At 33.1% G+C, this 18,685-nt stretch overlaps 1 protein-coding gene across 1 annotated transcript; it reads left to right on the forward strand.

The window, feature by feature from the left end:
* Window positions 1-433: 433 nt before the first annotated feature.
* On the forward strand, window positions 434-18,472 carry LOC149772961 (uncharacterized). Its single transcript, XM_089947032.1, has 4 exons — window positions 434-568; window positions 5,161-5,329; window positions 9,235-9,461; window positions 18,168-18,472. The coding sequence occupies exons 3-4, from the start codon at window positions 9,419-9,421 to the stop codon at window positions 18,470-18,472; spliced, it is 348 nt and encodes a 115-aa protein (XP_089803158.1). The 5' UTR covers window positions 434-568; window positions 5,161-5,329; window positions 9,235-9,418.
* The last annotated feature ends 213 nt before the right edge of the window (window positions 18,473-18,685 follow it).

Consider the following 18,685-nt stretch of genomic DNA (forward strand, 5'->3'; position numbering starts at 1 on the left):
GTCACCTTTGTTTCACCTTGCCTTCTCGCCTATCATAATTATGCTACCACTTGTTACCCTTGTTTCACCTTGAATTTCTCGTATATCATAATTATGTTACCACTCAACATCCTTGTTTTACATTGCTGTCTCGCATGTCATAATTATCTTATTATTTGGTACGGTTGTTACACCTTGCCATCTCGTATATCATAATTATGTTGCCATTCGATACACTTGTTTTATATTGCCATCTCGTGTATTATAATTATGTTAGCAATCCATACCCTTCCTTTATTTTGCCACAATACTTACGAAGATTAAACCCTTTTGCTCTCGATACCGCCGCTATCTCCGACCCATTTTAATCATTGTGCCAACATGTTATCAACATGTTATAAACTAATCCCCCCGCATACTCCAGACAAGGTAATACTCGAGGATGTGGTGATCATTGACTGTTCAAAACATACAATAAATACCTGCATTGGGTGGCAGATCCCGCTTTAAAGTTTGTAGCCTAAGAGACCTTGTGCTAAAGAATATATTCAGGATATTCTGAGTGTGCAAACAGATGACAATAAGACAGGTAAATATAACAGTAACGTTTTGGTATACATACAAGGAACGGTATATGTTAATGTATTAATAATTATCTGAAGTAATGAGTATAAGTGGTAATCAGTAAGTTTTTTAAGTAATGCATAGTGCTCTCGGAAGAAAAGTTGAGCTGTTTTTTGACAAATGATGCAATAAGTTTTTGACTTAACTGTTATTTAGAAACCGCAGTATCTGTTGAATATGAATGAGTCTAGATTCGCTTTCGTTTCATGATTACGGTAAAACGTGTTTCATGATGTACTGGAGTTATGTTTTTAATCATATTTATTGTTTGTGTACTGTTTGTTCGATCCCGTTTTTGGAATTTATGTAATGCATGAATTTCTTCTCGTTTATTGCTATGATTCAACTTGCCATTTTTCAAACCTGTTCTACAGAACGTCCCACTCACACAAGCACACACACACACACACACACACACACACACACACACACACACACACACACACACACACACACACACACACACACACTTGCTCTCTCTCTCTCTCTCTCAAATATATACCAAGGGTATTACATATAATTTTAGCAAGGTTCTATTTACAGGTTATATGCCCTATTAAGCGACTCGATGCGCTTGTTGCATGGAAGGGTCAAAATATAACATGATTATTTGGGCAACCTTTGCGTATTTAGTATTGTTTCAGTAACGCTATATATGTATTACATGCGTCGATATCAGTACATATGACAAGTGCAAGCGTATGTGTCAGTACACATTGCCAAAAGTAAGCGTTGATTACTGGGAATGTACCATCTTCTCACACGGAAGAGGCAAAACTTGTATCTACGTGGGTGATAAGTTAAAACTACTTAAAGAACAGAAGGTTCTTTCTGTTTTAAATACATATTGCAAGATCGGTTGTATGCATTGCCAACTTGTAAGAAAGGCTTTCCCTAGTATTATAAGTACATGTCAGGATATCTTTATTAAGGAAGGGCATATTGCTCAAAACATGGTTAACAGATATATCTCACCCTATTTTAAAACAGATTTTAAAAAGCGCAGTTTAATGTAATCCAAAGCTGATTGGGGATGTTTATGCTCTAAATGAAACAGATGCAGGCAGAAATTACAAGGATGGGGTGATTCACGAGTTCTTAAGAAAGCATGATTTATCGAGTGCTGGTCATTTAACAATATGCAGTGGTCCCGATATATATATATATATATATATATATATATATATATATATATATATATATATATATATATATATATATATATATATATATATATATATATATATATATATATATATATATATATATATATATATATAATCATGTTATCTACAAAACAGTTTGAGAAATATATTAACGAACAGAATGTCACTTGGCTCAAGATATTAATTCTAGTATTCCTAGTTCATAGCATATGGTTCATTATGATATGGGATTAGTCTGAGACTTACACTGCTGTTGTTATCAGTACAGTGTAAGGTCGCGTTGGGTTAACGTATTTCAATATTTATCTTGATAAATGAACAGCATTATACACAATATCGCACAACTGCTTTATTTTTAAATTATTCACGTTGGGCATTAGGGCAAAGCTCTTGTGATATTTCTAAATATGCACCTTTCCTGTCAACGGACATTTTTCGGTCTGCTTGCCAATTGGCCAATTAGTTAAGCAAGGAGTAGCTTGGTCAACATAGATGATTACAATATTTCTGAATGGCTTACTAGTCCAGTTTGAGGGTTGTGAATTTGGAACAAATATATATATATATATATATATATATATATATATATATATATATATATATAACTTGAGTAACACGTGGCAACGTGAGCGTAGTGCCACAGAGTTATATGATGTTTTTGGCAGTGTGACATAAATGAATTATGACAATATTATATGATACCTGAGATCGTCCTATTTACCTGATGCTAATATGGAGAACGGATTAACGTACAGCTTACTCTACCTGTCCCATCAAAGGGGCGTCAAGGAAAAAGTCATTTGTAATGTTCCTTTGGTATCAGCATAAATGCATCTAGTTTTAAATTTTCCGTTGCTGCAAAATGATTCGAAGTAGTAGTATGTCCTTCAATGTTTATGTTAGTGAATTATGGTGTAATATTTCATAAAGAGATCTCTTCACGGAATAGAGAATGGATGTATTTTGCCAAATATTGACAAGGCTTCTCAACACATATACGATCAGACGTATACGATCAGACATTGCACTTTGAGGGCCTGGGTGGACATTAGCGCAGTTCGAAGTTTATAGAAGGAAACTAAAATATTTTTTCATTACACACAATAGAATTGATGCATAATGATATACATATGAAACGTTTGTTTTACAATGCGCGATTTCACATCATTTCGAACGGATGCAAGTCAAGCTTTCGGTTAATTTCAAATACGTATGATAGACTGAAGAAGTTTCATTTACATCAGTATCTGGCTATTTACAAAAGCTTTTAACATTTGTTTTGCATCAGTATCTAACTCGTTATTGGCATCAATATCTAACTAATTATTTGCATCAGTATCTAACTCCTTATTGGCATCAGTACCGAACTCATTATTTGCATCAGTATCTTACTCCTTATTTGCATCAATACGTAACTGATTATTTGCAACATTATATATCTCACTATTTGCATCAGTATCTATCTGGTATTTTTGCATCAGTATCTAACTCGTTATTGGCATCAGTAGCTTACTCGTTTTTCGCATCAGTATGTAATTCGTTCTGTGTATCAGTATCTAACTAATTATTGGCACAGTACCGAACTGTTTATTTGCATTCGTATCTAACTGGTCATTTGCATCAGTATCGAACTGGTTATTTGCGTCAGTATCTAACTGCTTATTGTCACCAGTATCTACCTCGTTATTTGGATCAGTATCTAACTCGTTATTTTTAATCAGTATCTAACTCATTATTTACACCATTATCTAACTCGTTATTTGCACCAGATCTCAATCGTTATTTGCATCAGTATCCCAATCGATATTCGCAACGTTTCCTTAACTATGCGCGATTTTGCATCATGTAGAACGGATGCAAGTAAATATCTGTTAATTTAAAATACTTATGATAAACTGAAGGAGTCTCATTTGCATCAGTATCTGGTTATTTACATCTCTTTAAATAGTTTTCTTCCATCAGTATCAAACTGTATATTCGCACCAGTATCTAAATGGTTTTTTCTCACTAGTTCCAAACTGATTATTTGCATCAGTATCTACGTGCTTATTTGCACCAGTATCCAAATGCTTTTTGTCAGTAGTATCTAACTGGTTATTTGCATCATTATCTAGCTTTTTATTTGCACCGGTATCTAAATGGTTATTATGAATAAGTATCTAACTGGTTATTTGCATCAGTATCTAACTAGTTATTTGCACCCGTATCTAACTGGTTAGAGTCGACGTAACATTAATTTTTAAACAAATATAATGTTAAAAAATAAATTCAGCGAATGTGAGTTAATGGTGAACCTGCTTAAAATTGTCTTTGGTTAAAAGGACTTGTGACATTTGATTCAAAACATGGAAAAAATGTTTAAGCTTCCAATATATTTATTAATACATTTCTGTTGTGGGAGATGAATCTTCACAGAACAATATGTTAACAAACATTATGATTTTTTATAGACGTTTCTACGATTTTTAAATTATTTTGTTTGAGGTAGATAAAAAGGACGCATTTTTCCAAAAGAATATATTTTGATAAAATATTAAGGCAGAGAAATGTTAGTATTGTCTGGACAAATCTTGGTGTATGCATAACAATATTGGTTTCGTAGATAACTTTATAAATGAAGATAAATCGTAGGTGTATTTAAATGGTCTTTACAATGTTCAAGGTTCAGATTAGATGCTGGCACTCCATTATATATATATATATATATATATATATATATATATATATATATATATATATATATATATATATGATATCAAACATTTTTATTTTATTACATGTACAAGTGAAAAACAGATGAATTTGAAACGATTGTGGTGTTTTATAGTTGCCATAGTTGTGTCCATTTTTCTTGTGCAATATGGCGTATACATATATTTATTTTTACCTGCTTCTCATAGCCTTCTTAATCTGAAAGCGGTTGATGAAAGTCAGATCGAAAGAATCATTCCATTTAGCGGGGGTGGTTTTGAAAAGATGAAGCCAGTGAATCTTGTCAGCTGTAGAAAATTATTTGATGGCGATTCCATTGAGATGAACAAGACGTATACACTTATGGAAACCTTTAAGCCAAAATCTATAAGCGACACAGAGTATATCAATATGACCAAACATTGCGACTCTTTTCTAGACAAAAGAGGATATATCATGAGCTCACTAACGTCAGTTGAAGAAACCTTTCCACTTGCCTTCAGCATCTAGATGTACAAAGACGTTTATCAGGTAGAGAGACTCTTTCGAGCGATATACAGACCTCAAAATATATATTGTATACACGTGGATAGAAAAGCTGCACAGGACGTGAAAGACGCAATGACAAGCATTGCATCCTGTTTTGAAAATGTGTTCATTGCTTCTCAGTTATATGATGTCCAGTGGGGTATACTTTCAGTTCTAGATGCTGACCTGTCTTGCATGAAGGATTTACTGAATAAGCACAAGTCGTGGAAATACTTCATCAGCCTTACTGGACAGGAGTTTCCACTCAGGACAAACTACGAATTGGTCAAAATACTTCTTACATACGATGGTGCCAATGATATAATGAGTGGTAAAGAAAGGTAAATTTTCAAAGAATTTTGACCTCAGTCATCTCTTAGGACTAAAGAAAAATATGAATACTTTCTGACACTTAGTTATTTCATTGGTACTTACATTTGATAATGTTTAATACTAAATAATTTAATCATCTTTTCCGTCACTTCCGTTATCAAATAAGGCCACAATAGTAATATGCTATCTTAGATTACATTAAGACGTTATGCATAACACGAAACTCTATCATATGGATACTATAGTGTGTGTCAGGTCCTCTAATAATCATTCTCCACCTCGTCTTCCAATGAATTTACTTAATTATAGTCTTGCTGAATATTATTTAACATTTCACATCCTTGAAAATTTCAAGCCAAATTTTGGTCCGTCGCTGGAAACGTTTGTAATCTGGAAATATAAAGTCGAGAACGGTGAGTGCAATGATAAAAAATCTTCATCCCCCTATCTCCCAATAACACTTTGTATCCCCTTCTTTCCCAATATCACTTTGCAGCCCCCTATCTCCCAATAACAATTTGCACCCTCTCTCTCCCAATAAAACTGTGCATCCGCCTCTCTCCGAATAACACTTTATACCCCATTATCTCCCATAACACTTCGTATCCACCTCTCCCAATAACACTTTGCATCCCCTTCTCTCCCAATTACACTTAGCATCCCCCTCTCTCCCAATAACACTTTGCACCCCGCACTATCCCCAAAACACTTCATTTTACGTTGAAACGTTGAATGTTTGCTATTGTATCAGACTATATTTAACAGTGTTTGTTTCTGATTATGTTATTTTGTTGGCAAATTAGTTTAAATTATAGATAAATGAGCGTTGTAATTAATACAAAGTCTGGAGGAAAATGTATGCACGAGACAATAATCCGCGTAATCGACGTCGTATAATCGTCATTTTATTGAGGTGTAGGCTAAACAATGTTTATGTGTAAAGAAATTTGAGAATGTTGATAAATTCGAGACTCTCATTTAAATGGTGTCTTCGTTTCCTCGTTTGTTTTGAAACATTTAAAATTGCACTCTGTCATTTAAAAAATGTTCCGTTTAATTTCATAGCTTACAAGATTTCCAATACCTGTTCATTCAATTCACACGAGGCATCACATAAAAATCGCTCCGGTAATACTTCATCATCACGGGACTGATAAACACCAGTCAAGAAGAACTTGCTGATAAAGCAGAGCTCTTCCAGTCTCGACTTGTTCAATATTTCTGTTTACAGAATTCGCTAATTTAGGACACGAAAAGAAAAATTATAATGCACAGTTGAATTATAAGAGTAAATTTGCATTCAATATAAATTCCTGAACATTCCATCCTAATATTTTACATACGAAACTTGTAAGGATAAGCAAGCTAGTGTTGTTTTTATTGTTGTTGTTGTTCTTCTTCTCACTACTACTATTACTGCTACTGCTGCTACTACTACTGCTACTAATATTACTACTACTACAGCAATTACTATTACTATTACCAATACTACTACAGCTACTATTACAGCTACTACTACTACAGTTACAACTACTACCAGCACTACTGACGCTACTACTACAGATACTACTGCTACTACTACACCTAATACTACTACAGCTTCTACTATTGCTACTACTAGTATTACTACTGCTGCCAACTACTAATATTACTACCACAGCTACTAATGATGCTACTGCTACAGCTACTTCTGCTATTACTACTACAGCTGCCACTACTGTTACTGCTGCTACAACTGCTACTACTACAGCTACTACTGCTACTAATACAGCTCCTAATGATACTATTACAGTTACTAATACATCTACTAATGCGTATAGTACCATCGCTACCACTACTACTGCTGCTACTACTACAGCTTGTACTGTTACTACTACTGCTACTATTACTACTGGAGATAACGAATCGCAAAAGGTGACCGTTTTAGTACCATGTGAATTGTTTCCTTTTCTATGCCACTGAATACGTGTTTATAATAGTCGATACAACGTGATTGAATTTAAATATACAACTTTGCTACTACTACTAGTATTATTACTGCTGCCAACTACTAATATTACTACTACAGCTACTAATGATATTACTACTACAGCTACTGCTGCTATTACTACTACAGCTGCCACTACTATTACTGCTGCTACTACTGCTACTACTACAGCTACGAATTCATCTACTACAGCTACTACTACAGCTACTAATGCTTCTACTACCATCGCTACCACTACTACTGCTGCTACAACTACAGCTTGTGCTGCTACTACTACTGCTACTATTACTATTGCAAATACTACCGCTACTACTGCTACAATTACTACTACAGCTACTACTGCCACTACCACTGCTGCTACTACTATAGCTGCTGCAACTACTACTAATACAGCTGCTGCTACTACTACTACAGCTGATACTATACAATTAGTAATGTAAACGGGTGAGAAGCAGCAAGTATTGTACAATTCAACAAATAACTTATTCCCTAGAATAGAAAGAGAAAATTTAAAAATAGAAATTTACTCTATTGCAAATTAGATCCCAAATAATCATGTAATTACAGAGTCCTAACAACTAATGTTTTGATTAAACGTTAGAGGAAATCCAACTAAATCCAACACTGAAGGTGTCGATGTGCCCGTAGTGGCCTGTTTAATGTTAATGTACCCACAGTCCTTTGTTGGATCACAAAAGTACATTCCTGGAATACATTGTTATTTGCCATTGCAATATAAATTCAAGTGTCTTTTTCCAGGAATGTTAGTTTTGAAGAGCACTTTGTATTTCCAGATACGAATCACTTGAATGAAATAATTTAATGAAATAAATTCCAGCCCATTATAATGTAGGACTTTATATAATACAAATGATTCTGCCAAGATCTTAAAGCCAGATCGGATAATTGTTTCATTAACAAGATTATTTTGTCTTCTACATGACCCCAGGTTGCAATTATCATTTTCTAAAACTAACATTACCTAATGGAATATAACCTTCTTAGTTATAATTAGAAATCTGTTGCTAACATTATAATATACAATGTATAGTAAACAACCCGGCAATTCAAAGTTCATGATTCAGATTGTGATAAACATGTTTACTATAAAGCCAAAATCAATAATTCAGTTCAGATAGAAAATTAAATTGATTTTGGACAAGGTCAAGTGCAACTTAGAAAATCACATTATCAATAGCATATAATGAAATTAAAAGAACAAATAAGAAACTAACAAACAGGCAATGAAAATTAAATATGCATAATCCTTTTGAAAACTATTCAGCTGTCTCTGGTTCACACAATGAAAGTTTCAGGCTGACACATTCACTTTAGTTGTAAGATGGCGCTAACTTTTTCAAAACGTTTTCTCTATATAACACACACACACACACGGGCACACTCTCACACACACCTCAGTGTGGTGATTTTCAACAATTGGAAACCATAATGAACTTCAGCACATTATAATATGCCCGAAGGCACTGAGTGTAAATGAAACAAACAAAACAAACACATTCTAACTGCCATAGGTTTACTGACCTGGGAGGTAAAATGCGTATTCATCAGACTGGGATAGCTAGTCAAGACACCAGATTAGTATTAAACTGATGAATGAAACTTTCAACAAATAATGCGCAGCCAGAAATGTAGCATATTTAAGATCTGAAAACACCAAATAATTCTGCCTGATATGGTTTTCAGAGCCTAAACTGAGTGAAATTGCCTGCATCGATATGTTTTCAAAAATGTCTACCTACTATTATTGTTCCCTTATGCCCAGTATATGTTGACTGTATTTAACACAAGACTCGGGTTTGGGTCTAAACTACTCATACATTTAGAATAGAATCTTGCATGACAAATCAACCGTTGTTGCTTCTGTCGTTTTAATCCAATCCTATCTCCTATGATTGTTTTCTGTAGTGAATGGCATCATTGATGGGAACACGCAGGAACACCGCCACATAATATCCGTCCTTTCAAGGGGGGTGTCCACATTGTGGCGAACAGAGACTTCGTTGATTCGCTCATAAATAATCACGTAGCACAGGACGTCTACAACTGGACCAAAAATACCACAATACCTGATGAGATTTTCTTTAATACCATGAACCATAATCCCCAGCTTGGGCTCAGAGGGCAATATAATGGTAAGTTGTATAGTTATAATTCTTCTATCGAACGGGACTTTCTTAGTTTGGAGATAAAGAATCGAAAAAGGTGACCGTTTTAGTACCATGTGAATTGTTTCTTTTGTAGGCCACTGAAGACGTGTTAATAATACTCGATAAAACGTCATTGAATATAAATATACATCTTTGCTTGTTCTCTTGTATGTATGCTCCTACATGTATTTTTTTCCTATGAGTGTGTCTTAATCTATAATGTTAACTTTCATCAACTGTGCAAAAATATATAGATATTACCTAAATATCACGTGACCTTTGCAACATACGTTCAAAGACGATTTCACATTGTCACGAGTGCTTGTATGGAAAATTTCATACATATTTTCGATACATGGATTTCACATGGGTAAATACAAGTTAGTTAATATGTATAATCAAATGCATACAATAATATTTAGTGTCATGATAACTACAGATAATTAGGAAGTGATCCACGTTCGTCACGTTTCGAATGTTGCATGAATATTTAACATAATCGTTGGAAAATTTTAACAATCTATCCAATATAATGTTTCAAACTTTCAATTCTTTCTAACCTATGATGACATGAATTGTTTCTTTCTATATTATATCGAATAAACGCAATATTTTGGTCTTGATTTCTTCTTTTGTGCTGCAATTCTTTAATAACAATAAGCATTATTTTCGGCCTTCATTTGTTCCATGATGAGCAACGTTATTTATTATCTCAGATGAATATGAATTTTGTTACTTTTTAATATGTTGAACAGAAGGAAATGTCACTTTAAGTATTCAGTTTGAGTCTAGACTCAAATAGAATTCAAAGATAAGGACCCACTTTTCTGAATGAAATTTTGTATTTACCTTTCTGGCTAAACAGAAATACTTTTTAATTAAACATGTATCAGTTCAAATTCAGATACTCACATAAACTTCTTCCACAGTTGGATCAGAGGAGGGGCGAACGAGCGGAACGACCATTTACTTCAGCAGTGACACAGATCATAAGAAATATTGTGAACAATACGTTTTAGGAGTTACAATCGTTTCCCAAAATCTTCGACAATAGGCAAACATACAGAACACAATATGTTCACAGAAAGGTCGATACTATAATACATGCTACAAGGGAGTAGATGTATCTTCCAGGTATAAGTAAACATGTACTAATGATGTGTACAAGCCATTGTAAGCATTGTAAATAAAATGAATAGTATGTGTAATGCGTTTTTGCCCATAGCACTTTACATTCTTTTTTGAAGCATATGATATTATAGTATGTTCATTCATTATATTATTTTAAAAAATATTGGTTTTCAATGCATATATGATATCATAAATAACTAATAAGAAGTTATCACTGTAATCTAAAAGTATTTTTATATAAATAAACAATAACGACATAGTACAAATGAATATAATTAACAATTTTCTTTGGTTTTCATTAAATCAATAGACTACATAAATTTAGATGTAAAGTGCCTAAATAACATTACATTATGTATTATTCATAACGTATTACTTATATGATTTTTTCTTGAGTCTCAAAGATTAAATAGTTTAAACATTATATTACAGAGGAAAATCTTCAGGTGTATTTATAGTTTTGAGGTATGGGTATGTCGTTTGTATATTCGGCCAAAGAGAGAATGTATTCGAAACACCTCATGGCTGTTAGATCTATTGACTGCACACACTTTCGCACTATAATTGACTCGTTGCTAAAAGCAAGATAATGCTGCACTCTGTTGAAATTGATTCAAATCGAAAATAATGTGGATATTGGGGAACCGTTATAGCTAAGGAAAAAGTCCGTATCTTGCCAATTCAGGACTGTTTTTGCTTACGATAGCAAGGAGCACTTTTTCTGAAGACGAACAGGTTCACAAAAAACATTAGAATTTAAAGAGATTAGATATAGGCAAAAGTTAATAATCAGAATTTGCTTTTAGTTTTTCTGGAAATCGCTGGGTAGGAGAAATATTTTTGGGTAGAGTGAAAGTCCAACTACATTTAACAATTATACTCGTAGGAAAAAAAGGATAAATATTCCGTTCGATATCTTGATATCACAGATCCTCACATCTGAACACAATGCACAACACGGTAACGGAATGTAATGTTTTGATGATGTTTAATATATGCTAGAGGCAACAGTTAAGGGGGACGTAAGACGTAATATGCATGGGTGTTTAATCAAAAGATATCATCGAACGTTACATATCGACATATATCTACCGAAAAGATATCAATGCTACCAGAACTGGCAAAATATAAATAAAGCCGCCTCAATGTTCTATATAGACCAAATCAATTTGTATGTCATATAATCTGTTATTTTAAGACAGAATTGGTTAGTCGTAGGTCGCTCTCCTAGATCCAGTCATATTGAATTTGCTTTTGTTATCGTCAGTCATTTTAGTTATTACTGTTAAATCAGTCGATGTTTGCAAATACGATAACGTTATCACTATTTAATAATCGTCATTTCCTGTTGTATTACATCACAATTAAAGTTGAAAATTCTCAATCATGTTGTATGATAAATTGATTAAACTGTTAACGTGTAACTGCTGGATTCTCGACAAAAAGCCCTTTCAGTTCAATTTTGACTTTCCACTTATACATTGTATTCCTGTTTACTATCTTTATCTCCCTGCATCTGTTATACTCGGTGATTAAATTACTCGAGACTTATTTTATTATTGATTTACACACAATAGCATCAGCCTACTTGTACTAAAGTTTAGAATCTTACTGCGGTTTCTTTGCTTCAAATCTTCATTGTATATTACCTTTTTTTAACAACACATTTTAATACTATTGCAGCAAGACAATACAACATAGAAAGGTTATAATTCCTATTGTTATTCTTATAACTACGGACCTAGGAATTGCTCTGTCTATACCACCTGAATAAATGACCATATTATCTTCTATCGAGTTCAAAAGTTTGTACGTTGTTTTGAACATTTTCTTACCCATCTCTAACGTCCGATATAATGAGCTGATTCACTTCAACTTCCGTTGCCTCTCAAGAACCTAATTTTATTTTTTAGTGTTTCTTTTGTCCATAAGGAATACTAAATATGATACACCTTTCATTTTGCCTGAAACATATATGTGATAAATGTACAGTTTTCTACTATAGCTATCTCCTCTGTAGAAATAGATATCGTTCTTATCTTTAACATTTATCAGACATTTTTAGTTTTGTGTTTTTGCATATATGTTAGCTTTCTTTACTAGTGAATTTAAGATCAAAACATATGTATCCTCATTATGTCCACTGACACTGCATTATATAGATATTGTCATGTAACATCCCTTGTGCTATTGTCATAAGATGAAGCCGGGTTGGGACTGGATTTGTGAAGACACCAAAGCAACTGAGTTTATAAGATGTTTATTTATAAACTCAAATTAAATATTAACAAATCTGACACGATTATAAACAAAAAAGAAAGGGAAAATTAGGAAATTCCTAACATGGAACTATCAACAACAATTGCCTCAACGAAAAAAAACTGAAACATGAATTTATCAAATGGAATTTCAAACAAACGTGAATTAAGTCCTATCACCGATGAACAATATAAAAGTATATGATCTACACCCCAAAGTCTTGAATGTATCGTTCATATAACGATATTGAAATGCATGTAAATTTGAATGTATCGATCATATAACGATATTGAAATGCATGTAAATTTGAATGTTTCGTTCCTGTAACGATATTGAAATGCATGTAAATTTGCTCAGATAGCAATAGTGAAAACAACAACATGGAACACATAATATATATAACTATCGTGGCGCCCATTTGGCGATTCCATTCGCTCTAGTCAATGGTCATAGAAGCACACACGCATGGGCCGCCCCTCTCAGTCTGTTCAAGGTTCCGTCGAGAGCCCTCACATTTAACACAGACCCTATGGTCGCGAAGCTCTGGTCCCTCGCATCGAGAACACCAGTACACTCTTCCGAACCAACGTCACCAGACACAGAGTACACGTCACAAGAAACCACATAGAGTTATGTGACTCCACATCAAACCATGTATAAGACAGCTAACATTATAACAACTAAACCGTGTAGTACACATGACACGGTTAAGTACTTCTGCATTCATATATGTTGCGCATGCGCGCACATGAATTTGTTACCCATTACATTAATCGTTCAATGCATGCAGCGTATAATTAAATTCAATTTGTCTGTTCAGTTACAAAAAATAGCTAACTAGAACCAGACTATAGTATTTCTATTATGGAGTTGTATAACCTAGGTACTGACTCTCAGTAGAATTTAGAATAAATTCTAAAACATCTAAACTATGAAACAATTATGTCATATAAAACGAATAGTAATAAAGAATACTTAAATTGCATTATTCTACAGCTGGAGATTTGCTCCCGTACAGTGGTAAGCTTCCTGACAAGACTCGTCGTATAGGATTTTCCGCTGCAGGCAATTCGCACATGCAGCAAGATTTGAGTTTCGCTCAGTATTTCGAAATAACTAGAGCCGAAGAAATATACCACCCTCGGGTTACTCTGTTCGCGGCAACAAAGCCCGTGTACATTTTTGACAACATATACAAATTGATATAACTCATTCACAATTCCGTGAAAGCTTTCACGTAATCAATCGTAAAATGGCTTTATGTGTTTCAATTCAAACTTCTCATGCCATCTGTCCCTATTATATCATAGCTTGGGTTCTGGCCCTTTCAAACGTTTACTGCCTTAGCATTTTACAAAATCTTCAGAATGTTTCCCGGCCTCTCTCTCTCTTCCTCTCTCTCTCTCTCTCTCTCTCTCTCTCTCTTTCTCAGTGTGAGGTTACAATCTCTGTAGATTTGTCTATCTTCCAAAATTTCTTATAGGTCTCATTTCACGAACATGTCGGCTTCTCTCTCCATTTTACGTTTATTTGCAACAAAGTTAACAGTTAAGGCTAGTATGCTTCTAAAGCTAGTAGCAAATCATTATTCACCGTCTCTTAACTAATACAGTTGGAGAAAAGCCTATTTATTTATCTTGTTCAAGGTTTTGTTGCGTTGTATTTGAACGTTATTTGGGTTATTAGTATTATAATGCTGCAGGAAGGATCTACCATATACTACTGAGTCGCAGTTGTGTAGATATTTTTATTTTCTGTGAATACATATTAATATGAATGTGTGTAAATATTGTAAAATGTACACTTAATATAGACATATTCATTGCAAACATAAATAAAGAAAATCCTGGAAATATATAATTCCATTTCATCTCTTTCAAATCCGTTTACTAAAATTCAAGGAAATTATAAATTTTAGGAAAATTACTTAAAATATATGGTAATCCTATTATTGCTATATCGGCAAATGAATTTGATATTTCGTTGATCTCGGATTTGAAAAACTCTCTTACTTGCTTTAAACGATTTTTGTTCATAAATGTTTCCGACCTTATTGTAGTGAATGTGTTTTCAGTTTTTATTTCTTAGCACTTTATATTTCCAGAGAAGAATATGGAAGTAAATAAATTGAATAAATAAATGCTAGCCCAAATGAATTACCGGACAGCACAACAATAACACAGCTGATTCATATATTAAGGCACGAATACATAATTCTCCAGAAAAGATTATATAGTCCTTGGTCTGATCTCAGAGATTATCATTTTCTAAACAAAACGTTTACCTAATCGACCCTTTCTGGAAGGTCCAAAATGTTTACCTGATAAACTCTTATTTTTAATTAGCACGTATTTTACCAAACAAAAATGTTAATGAAAATGGGAAACACAATATCCTTGACTACCCAAGTTAAATGTTTCATTCTATTGATAAGAATTATAATATTATAACCATGCTCACTGAGAACATATTAGCAATGCATTAATTATTCAAACAATAAATGGATATACATCATTCAGGTCAGAAAGAAAATAAACTTCATTTTGGACAAAGACTAGACCAAAATAAAAATATAGGTATCCGTTGCATATAATGAAACAACAAAACAAAAGAACCGAACTAAAACCAATGGAAATTAAATATACATAACAGTACAGACAGTTAACATATATCAAGAAACCAAAAGCGACAAAAGGCAAGAGATAATGGAAAGGACACACTTAGCTGATTAATTAACAGGCATCTCTATATGTAGTATAACATTATAAAAATTACATCACCAACAATAACATAGTTTATTTTAACTTTCAAAACTGAATATTTTGCGAAAATCTTGTCATAATGTTTCTTATCCTTGTTTACTTAAGACGAAGTATTCAAACACGTTTTGCAGTGTGCACATGTGCGAAAATAGACGTTGTAATGGATGTTCTATTAAGCACTATATATGTATATTTCATTCGCACTCCGCCATACTCGGATCAGTTACACGCCAAAAAGGTATTCACTCAAATGTGCCAGTTTAAATGATTTTGCAAATATCTCAAATATAATTTTCTCATTCTATTGTATAATCATAGTTACATTTTCAAGTGCAATACTTGTTCAAGATGTTGGGACGTCTATGACTGACAAAACTTAATTTAATTTTTTGTTCTTGATTTCAGTTGCTATTTAAGCTTCACATAGGCAAGATAACCAATATAATGTGTTAATCTGAAATTCTAGAAAATAATAGTGTAATGTTCTTTCTACCGATATAATAACAATAATAATAATAATAATAATAATAATAATAATAATAATAATAATAATAATAATAATAATATAAGACCGATCATATATTTCTCACAAATTTTGGATGTTCCTCATCGTGGAGGTCTCTGCAAACGATATTTAAATGACAGTGCATTTGAATGGGAAAATGTGAACAATTTTTACAGATGGAAATACTGCACGACCTTGGGAGTGAAGTATATCCATTCAACAAAACGAGTTCCTATTTTCCCATACAGATGCAGCAACCCTTTTATCATATGCTCATTTTCTTAATCTACCGTAGGCTTAATTATGTAAACAAAGATACACTACACGAAACAAAGTAATTGAATGTATACCGTATTGCAAACTAATACACAAGTGCAGATTCATCATTGCACAACAACAACATTATTAATGCGCATATAACTTCAGCGAGATAAACATTAAACTTTGTTGCGCGCTAGACATAACTTTCGAAAGAAAATGGCATTTTAGTTTACTTGAAATTGAAATTTCGAGTCATATCTTTTTAATTAATGCGCACTGCAGTAACTTTTTCATGTGATCTAGAATGAATAGATTTTTGTATTTTAGTCGATACTACGAATGTTCGTGACTATGGACTGGATTTATCTACCAATTGTACTTGAAATACATCGGATTGAAGCAGCGAGTGAAAAGCGTGTTGACATTTGCAAGTTTGTTTCTGTTCTGTCATTGCATTTGTCAAATAATAATGTGGGAAAATATAAAACGTTTCAATTGCAATTAGCAAAAGGACGCTGTGGAATGGAATAGTTATTGCATTTTGAATGTAATAAGGAGGATGTAATTGCATTTGGAATATAGTCGAAATTAGAGTACAATTTCGAAATGTGTAATCTATCTTGAGACCCATGACAAGACTCGTTTAATTCGGATTGCAGAAATAAGAAAGTGCATTTTGAGTAAATTTAGGATGTAAAACTGTAAGTATATTTTTGTCATTATTATTATCAGCAAAATAGAGCTTATGCCTTGTCAATTGCATGTTACCAGCAAAATACAGTGTATGCCTTGTCACTTGCATGTTATCTGTAAGGACGCAGTCTGGCGTCCATAACTAGCCTAAACCCAAAACACTGAATCAAAAAGTTCACTTGGAATTCGGCAAAGCAGCTCGTATGTCGTAGTCTACGAAATATCTGCTTTAGTTCATTCAGTTGGTTTACTTCATCAACAGACAAATAAAGTAAATGAAAAGTCCAGACGTCTGTGTCCAATGTTTGGTTACAATCGAAAGTAGTTTCTGTATTCACGTGACTTTAATATGAATTGAAAACGAATTCAGTATCGTAAAATGCTGCACAATCCTGACAATGTAAAGTTAACGCAAAAAACAATGAGGATATAATTATAACTTTAACACTTACTGCTGATCGTATTTCTTATGGTTGCAGTAGTGCCGTCGCTCAAATGTTTGCAGTATTTAGTCATTGTTAAATATCTCTATGAAAGGGAGTTCTATAATTTATATATTATACTTTATTGTTTCATTTTTGTTTTCTAAATTTATTTTTAATTCATTTTTTAAAGTTTATGCAGTCAAAATAAATCGAAATAACATTTTTCAGAATAATAGAAGTGACCCTAGAAAATATAAAAATATATCAAATCTAGAATTGATGTACCGACTCGAAAGAAAATAAATCAACCTTTTATTATATAGATCATTGTGCCTTGAATTTTTGCAAGACGATTTATTGTGTAATAGTTGTACAGTAATACTGGACTCATCATTTATACACTAAACTACCAAATGTACATATACGTGGTTATATCCGTTTTTCATTGAGGACTGTTGTCGTTTTAAATCTTTTTATACGGCGCTAACCTCCCTATTATACAGAGTGTGGTGCCCTTCACATAAAGTATATACACAACTGCGCTCTAAACGAGGTCTCTATATTTGTTTGGTATTGTTAGGATTCCACTTTTAAAATGTTATAGAAAGAAGTATCATTTTTATTTCATTGTTATGTTTTCTTTTGCATTTTACAGGATCATTAGCACCTCATGAAATCAGGTACTTCAGCCGTATCAAAATTTGGACAGCTAGTGTCGGCGCTGATTGTCATGGAAAGGTTGTTCGTGATATATGCATATTTGGCATCGGAGATCTTCCGCTTCTAATGACAAAAGAGGAATTCATCTTCAACAAATTCCATTGGGACTTCCAGAGTTTTACCCTAGACTGTATTGAAGAGCTCTATTTTAATACAACTAGAGACGAATACTTAGGCATTAAGGACTTTAACACGTCTGTGTATGAAAGAGCAGATATTGTGAAATACAAAATCAAATAAAATTTTGGACATTTGGAGATTCATTGTCTTGGAATCTTGCTTCAAAGCCAGATCATTAGGAGTGACTATATTAACTTATTTTCAAATAATGTTTTATCTAGAAACTAAACAGCTATGATATATACAAATGAAATTAACATACTTACATATTTTGACTTTACAATCTTCACCATAACACATGTTGTTACATGATCCTTTTTTTTTGTCGTCTAT

The sequence above is a fragment of the Sinohyriopsis cumingii genome, unplaced genomic scaffold (genome assembly GCF_028554795.1).
Source record: "Sinohyriopsis cumingii isolate HCF-2022 unplaced genomic scaffold, ASM2855479v2 utg000957l, whole genome shotgun sequence".
NCBI classification, from domain to species: Eukaryota; Metazoa; Mollusca; class Bivalvia; order Unionida; family Unionidae; genus Sinohyriopsis; species Sinohyriopsis cumingii.

Excerpts from the sequence above, each read along its gene's own strand:
- LOC149772961 (XM_089947032.1), top strand. The coding sequence starts at position 9,419 with ATGAACCATAATCCCCAGCTTGGGCTCAGAGGGCAATATAATG. Across the intron at positions 9,462-18,167 it reads GCTCAGAGGGCAATATAATG|GATCATTAGCACCTCATGAA; the intron begins GTAAGTTGTATA and ends TGCATTTTACAG.